The following is a 7,049-nucleotide window of genomic DNA, read 5'->3' on the forward strand; positions in this document are numbered from 1 at the left end:
GAGCAAGATCACACTCAAGAACTAGACCTTCCAGCTCATGGGGGTGGAGAAAACGGGGGCTGTTAGTTACACTCCTTAAAAAAAAAAACAAAGCCAACCGAAACAAGCTGAACAGTTTATGGCCATTCTGTGCCTTCAGATGTTCCGTGTGAAACCATCCGAGGCCATGTGTCATTTTGAAACAGCGTTGGGTGGGGCTTAAGCCGTCCAGTGGCCTGCATTTGTAAATTGGTTCCGGCACCAATTCCAACGTGGGTGTTGAGCGGGAGGGTGCTTCCCACAAAACACCGGGAATTCGAGTCAATTCTGACACTTAACCACCTGGGGACACCCTCAGATCCCACAGGTTGAGGGTTCAGTCCTGCAAGACGACCCTCACCCACCCCTTCAGACGCCAGTCATAAGCCCAGGCTGTTCCCTGTGCTTCTGATGGCCAGCTACAAACTGGCGGTTCCAAGGACCCCCTCCAATTAGGGATGCCAGTTGCGAGCCCAGGCTGTGACTGTGCTTCTGCGTGACTGGCTGTAAACCAGTGGTTCCTGTAACTCCTTCTTCAGGTTTAATTTGCTACAGCAGCTCACAGAACTCAGAGGAGCATTCTACTTACTAGATTAGTGGTTTATGATAAAAGGATAGAACGCAGATGCTTAGGGCAAGGTGTGGGGAAGGACGCAGAGCCTCCAAGCCCTCCCAAGCACACCATGCTCCCCACGTCTGCCTGTTTTCATCAGCCCAGCAACTCTGTGAACCCTGTCCTTCTGGGATTCTATAGAGACTTCATTATAATAGGCATCATTGATTAACAAATTGGCTATTGGTGATTGATTCACCCTCTGGTCCTACTCTTTTTCCACCCCCTCCCGCCCCCCCGGAGTTCAGGGTGTAGGAATCACAAGCTTGGGTCACCTGGCAACCAGCCCCCCATTCTTAGGTGCTTTCCAAAGGTCTCCATTAACATAACAAAAGACACCCTGGTCAGTCTCATCTCTCAGGAAATTCCAAGGGCTTTAGGAGCCCTGTGGCAGAAACAGGACAAAGACCATATGTATATATTTCTTATGATAAATCACAGCCTCACAATTACACTCCTGGTTCTCCCTTTTCCTAGCTCTGTGGCCTTGAGAAGTCGCTTCATCTTTCTGGTCCTTATGTATAAAGAAGGTCCCAAAGAGCACCTGCTTCATAGGTATGGGGTGGGGATGGAAAAGGCCGATTCCTGGAAGGGTAGGGGAACTGCCTAGCATCTAGCCTTGGGCCTTTATTCCCCTTGTGCGTGCTGAGCGGGACCCTACCGAAGATTCTCAAGTTCTGTTTGTAAATATTAGAAAGCTGTCGGGAGGCTTGGCTTCGTCTCCAAAGGAAAAGAGCTTTCAAACATCACGGTGATATGGAGACAGGAAAGGCTTTCTAGAATCAGTTACAGGCATACCTCATTTTGTTTTGGTTTTTTTGGGTTTTTTTGCTTTGCTTTATTGCGCATCACAGGTATCGCGTTTTTTTACAAATGGAACGTTTGTGGCAACCAGTCTATCGACATCACTTGCCCACAGCATTTGCTCACTTTGTCTCCGTCACATTCTGGCAAGTCTCACAATATTTCCAGCTTCTCATCATTCTTATGTTTGAATGGCTGCAATCTCATAATACAACTCGAACAGATGAGGAAGTGTGTGTTAGGGACGAGCAAAGAAAGTGGCTTCTGGAGATGGAGCGACTCCTGGTGACGATGCTGTGAAGACGGTTGAAATGGCAACAAAAGGTTTAGAATATTATATAAATGTAGTTGAGAAAGCGGCGTCAGGGTTTGAAAGCAGGGATGGAGTCCAATTCTGAACCAAGTTCTACTTGTGGGTCAAATGCTATCAAATAGCATCGCATGCTACAGAGAAATCACTACTGAAAAAAAGAATCGACATGGCAAACTTCACAGCTATATTAAGAAATGGCCACAGCCACCCCATCTGTCAGCAGCCATCAATGTGAAGTCCAGACCCACCACCAGCAAAAAGATGGCATCTCGCCAAAAGCTCAGATAATAGCTAGCAAATTTTAGTGGTAAATTTTTTTTTAGTGTTTATGTATTTTGAGAGAGCATGAGAGCAAGTGGGGAAGGGGCAGACAGAGAGAGGGAGAGAGAGAATTTCAAGCAGGCTCCATGCTGCCTGCGCAGGGCCCAAGCGTGGGAACGGTGAGATCAAGAGTTGGAGCCTGAGCCACCCAGGTGCCCCTAGTGGTGTTTTATTTTTATTTTTTTTTTAATTTTTTTTTAACGTTTATTTATTTTTGAGACAGAGAGAGACAGAGCATGAACAGGGGAGGGGCAGAGAGAGAGGGAGACACAGAATCTGAAACAGGCTCCAGGCTCTGAGCGGTCAGCACAGAGCCTGACGCGGGGCTCGAACTCACGGACCGTGAGATCATGACCTGAGCCGAAGACGGATGCTTAACCGACTGAGCTACCCAGGCGCCCCCGCAGTGGTGTTTTAAAATGAAGGTAGGTACGTTGTTTTATTTTAGACATGTGCTATTGTACGCTTAATAGACCACAGTGGGGTGTTAATAGAACTTCTATATGGGAAACCAAAACATCCATCTGACTCACTTGATTGTGATATTCCCTTTCTTGTGCAGTGGTCTGGAACCAAACCCAGGTGAGGGGAGGTCATGGCTCCCCCAGACTAGATACTATGTTCTATACCTTACGTACGGACACCTTACGCGTTCTCCTACAGAGAGGGGAAAGAGGAGGCACTGAGGTTTATAATTCTGCTTCCAGTTTCCTTTTCCAGTGTAACTGGTTCATTTGTGGAGGTTACACTTGCTTTGGTAGAGCTTATAGAATACCTAAAACCCAGGAAGGCCATGGTCAGACACGGTAGGGAGCTGGACTCGAATAGATAACCTGAGTACCATTCCGGAAGGTGCTGCCTTGACTCTAAGGGCCGTACCTGCCCAGCGCGCGTGAGCATCGTTCCACACGTGTAGGAACGGCCCTTGAAGAAGCTTACAAATGGTAGCCTTGTCGCTCTCCTCCACCCTGTACCGCTCACTCGCACGCTCTCCTGGCCATATGCAGCAGCGGAGCCCTGGTCTTGAACACAAAGGACATTTGTTGCGTGTAATCTTTTTACAAAGCCGGCCTACTTCCATTATGCATAATCATGAAATTGGGGGTGAAGGAGAAAGGTAACTCCACATTTGAAGCCACAAAAGGGCCGTGATTCCTTTTCGGTCTCTTTATTACGAGGCCTCGTCTGAGTTAGATAATTTGCAGTAAAGTTTTACCCTGGAGCAGGCTTCGTCAGTCATGTTAAATTCATGGGGGAAAATCCTCCCAGGATTTAGAACTGAGAAATAGACAGCTTTAATAACGGAAACGCTGAGGTAAAGAGCAGGGAAAGGCAGCATGTTCTAACCATTTAGGGGGAAAATGGGTAAGGCGGTGCTAATAAGCCCTGCTATATTTTTATCTTACCATTTTCTTCATCTGAAGGAATATTGAAATGAGGTTTTAAATTCTGAATGATTATCTGACAGCTTCCATCTCTAGGGCAAATTATTAGCGAGAGCTCTATTTTGCTATTACCTTTACTCAAAGCTCAGAGGACGCACACTTACCAGAGCCCAGATGCGGAAATAAAATCTGCAGACGAGAGTGGTGTGAACAGAATCCCAGAACCCAGCTACTTTTAGGTTCCTTTGTGTGACCTTTGTGGACTTTGACCTTATCAAGTAGGGCTGGGGTAGGGATGGGCGGGGCCCATAGCACCCTCCTGGATGTGTTATGCCCCAACCTAACGTCATCTCTCACCATTGGGCCTCAATCCATCCCACCACAGACCTGGAATTCCAATTACACCAAGCCACCCACTAGGTCCCAAACAGGCCACCTTTTTGAACAACCTCCTCCCACCCACCTTTCCCGTCCGGGAAGCCAACCTTGTACTCATCTTTGAAGGTTCATCTCCAATGTGACTTTCTTCCAGAAATCTTTCCAACCCCACACAGAATTGATGGCATAGTGTCCTGCCCTTTCAAAATAACCCAGTACTCTTTTCACTGTGGACCTTAGTGTGCTGGAATTATTAGTTTACGGTGTCCCCTCCCCCTCGTAACCCTAGAGGGCAAGGACTTTATCTCTGACATTTGTACCTTCTAGCCCAGGGTTTCTCAACAGCAGCACCATTGACATCCGGGGCTGGAAAATTCCTTGTTGTGGGAATCATCCCTGACCCCCACTCCCTAAATGCAAGTAGCACCCCATCCCCAGTGTGACAACTAAAACCATCTCCAGACATTGCCCGTGGCCTCCTGGGGGGAGAGAAACCAGGGCCCCTGGTTGAGGACCACCGCTCCAGGCCTGTAAGAGAGAGCTTGATCTATCCTAGGTGCTTAATAAATATTTGCCGAGCTGATAAATCAATGTCCAAGTTAATGAATAAAAAGCTGGGCGAATCAACAGAGGAAGAAAGACCTCACTACAGCTTTTACACACTTACCAAATCAAACTTCAAACCTTTATTCCAGCAAGTCAAGGCTCTTCATGAACTGGCTCTCACTTCTCCCTCTCTGTTCCTTGTACCCTGTGCTTCTCGCCCATGGGCTCTTCCCCATTCTTGAGCTTTATTTTCCTTCCCGCCAACCTAAATTCTGCACTCCCTTCAACACAAAGAACAACTTACCTACTTCAAAAAGCCTTCCCCCACTCACCCAGCCTACAACGATCTGAGTATTCAGGAACAGGATCAGGGAGGAAAAATGGTTAAGAATACATATATATGTAATATACGTGTAATAGAGGTCTATACACACATATGCCTACGGATTATTATTTTTGGTCTTAGAACCATTCATCTGTTTCATAAACATGTGTAGGAATTTTCTTCTCAACTAGAAGAATCACTCCCTGATAGCGTCCTCACGCCTTGAAGGTTTTTCTCCTCCACAGCGTTCGTGCAAGCTTTATGAACAGCGGGTGTTCAGCATTTGCTTGGAATGAATTTTTTCTTTAAGCCACGGGCAGGTGTGTTAAATGTGTGTCGTTTGGGTGCTCCTGACGCAGTTTCGGTTTTAAAAGGCATAGGGCTAACTCTTTAATATCTTGCAGTTTTTAAACAAACCCATTTCAAAGAGACTCTGCAAACATGAATAAAAGTCATCTGTGGTGTTTTAGAAGTTCTGCGAGAAGGCACTCGTGATGAGCAAGGAGAAAGACAAAATCGGCTGCCTTTTGTCTTAGATGGTGATTATACTCAAACTCCATCGAGGCTTTCTTCCACTGCTTGGGAGAACTGTACTAAAGCTTTGGCCTGAGGTGCCTGGGTGGCTCAGGCGGTTAAGTGATTAACTCTTGGTTTCAGCTCAGGTCATGATCTCGTGGTTCGTGGGTTCGGGGCCTGCCTTGGGCTCCTCACTGACAGCACCGGGTGGACTTGTAACCCTTGTAACTTGTGTCTTTTGACAGAACAGCCTCTTGAGGCTTCAGTCTCTCCATTTATTCCTCTCTGCCATTTCATTTTTATTTGAAGAGAGAGAGAATCTTAAGCAGGCTTCACGCTCAGTGCAGAGCCCAACGTGAGACTCGATCCCACGACTGTGAGATTGTGATCTGAGCCGAAATCAAGAGGTGGACGCTCAACCAACTGAACCACAGCGACGCCCTTCTGCCATATTGTTTAACTCAGCCTCTCCATGGCCGTCTCCTCTATGCCTACCCATGCCCTCCCACTGAAAATACAAGACCACAATGCTTCTCTGACCCAGCCTCCTCCTCCAGCACCATCCTGTTATTTCACGTGCCACGTAACGTGCGTTGGCCTCCACCTATAAGGTCCACATGCTTGTCTCACACGTGTCCACGGCTCACTACGGTCTGGGAACTTGTAGCATCTCCTCACTTCTCAAAATAGACCCACTCTTTCCCAGAACCCTGGACCTCCTATTGACTGCCACGTTTTATGCCCCCTTCTAGCTACTCCAGCTCCTTGACCCTGCCGCAGCTCCTCCTCATAGTCTTATGATTTTGAGTATTTAACCTCTCTATGTGAAGCAGTGACAGATGAATCGCGTCTTGATCCTCGTTAAATTTCCAGCATGCAAGGATGACTTACGTACTCAATGAACGAAGGATTGCTAGAAATCGACAGAGGACTGAATCAGGTACAGGAATCGTAGAAAATAAATGCCCATCTCTCAATTTTTAAAAGGTTATTTTCGGGGCGCCTGGGTGGCGCAGTCGGTTAAGCGTCCGACTTCAGCCAGGTCACGATCTCGTGGTCCGTGGGTTCGAGCCCCGCGTCAGGCTCTGGGCTGATGGCTCAGAGCCTGGAGCCTGTTTCCGATTCTGTGTCTCCCTCTCTCTCTGCCCCTCCCCCGTTCATGCTCTGTCTCTCTCTGTCCCAAAAATAAATAAAAACATTGAGAAAAAAAAAATTAAAAAAAAAAAAAAAAAAAAAAGGTTATTTTCTGGAAATGATCGTACTTGTGCCGGACTGAACTTCTGTTGCAGTTGAAATCACATCCTTCAACTGCTACAGCTAATCATCAGTTACATATATAACGTGCCGCGTTCTAGACGACACCCAGCAGCACAAATGAGCACACCCGGGCATACTTACAGCAGATCCCAGCAGCAGCAGCAGCGAGGCATCCCACAAAGTATATTCCCAGAGTCTGTCCCCTGAGACCGTTACTGTTCAGACCCCGACAGGTACTCATCTGTCTAGGCAACTGACTAGCTGCATCATCTGGGTCTAAACCGTTACCTTCCGGGGGCGCCTGGGTGGCTCAGTCGGTTAATCGTCCGACTTTGGCTCAGGTCATGATCTCACAGTTCTTGGGTTTGAGCCCCGCCTCGGGCTCTGTGCTGACAGCTCAGAGCCTGGAGCCTGCTTCGGATTCTGGGTCTCCCTCGCTCTCTGCCCCTCCCCCACTCGTGCTCTCTCTCCAAAATAAACATTAAAAAATTAAATTGTTGCCTCCCACTTCTGCCATTCCTCTCCTCCAACACCTTCTGGTCCCATCCCCAATTTTTACTTTGCATCTGCTTA

The 7,049-nt window shown here is 47.5% G+C and overlaps 1 protein-coding gene across 5 annotated transcripts; it reads right to left on the bottom strand.

Annotated features, from left to right (window-relative positions):
* Positions 1-1,433: 1,433 nt before the first annotated feature.
* LOC123608005 lies at positions 1,434-6,194 on the bottom strand. Of its 5 annotated transcripts, none has more exons than XM_045497324.1 (4): positions 3,619-3,927; positions 3,286-3,347; positions 3,009-3,086; positions 1,434-1,729 (listed from the first exon to the last, which is right to left on the bottom strand). In XM_045497324.1, the coding sequence occupies exons 1-4, from the start codon at positions 3,812-3,814 to the stop codon at positions 1,589-1,591; spliced, it is 477 nt and encodes a 158-aa protein (XP_045353280.1). In that variant the 5' UTR covers positions 3,815-3,927; the 3' UTR covers positions 1,434-1,588. The 5 variants fall into 5 exon arrangements, 3 of the variants coding, with proteins under 3 accessions (XP_045353280.1, XP_045353279.1, XP_045353278.1); XM_045497323.1 differs by having other exon boundaries at positions 2,949-3,086; XR_006717033.1 differs by lacking the exon at positions 1,434-1,729 and adding an exon at positions 3,940-6,194 and having other exon boundaries at positions 2,603-3,086; positions 3,619-3,643.
* Between the last annotated feature and the right edge of the window lie 855 nt (positions 6,195-7,049).

The sequence above is a fragment of the Leopardus geoffroyi genome, chromosome B2 (assembly GCF_018350155.1).
Source record: "Leopardus geoffroyi isolate Oge1 chromosome B2, O.geoffroyi_Oge1_pat1.0, whole genome shotgun sequence".
Taxonomy (NCBI): Eukaryota; Metazoa; Chordata; class Mammalia; order Carnivora; family Felidae; genus Leopardus; species Leopardus geoffroyi.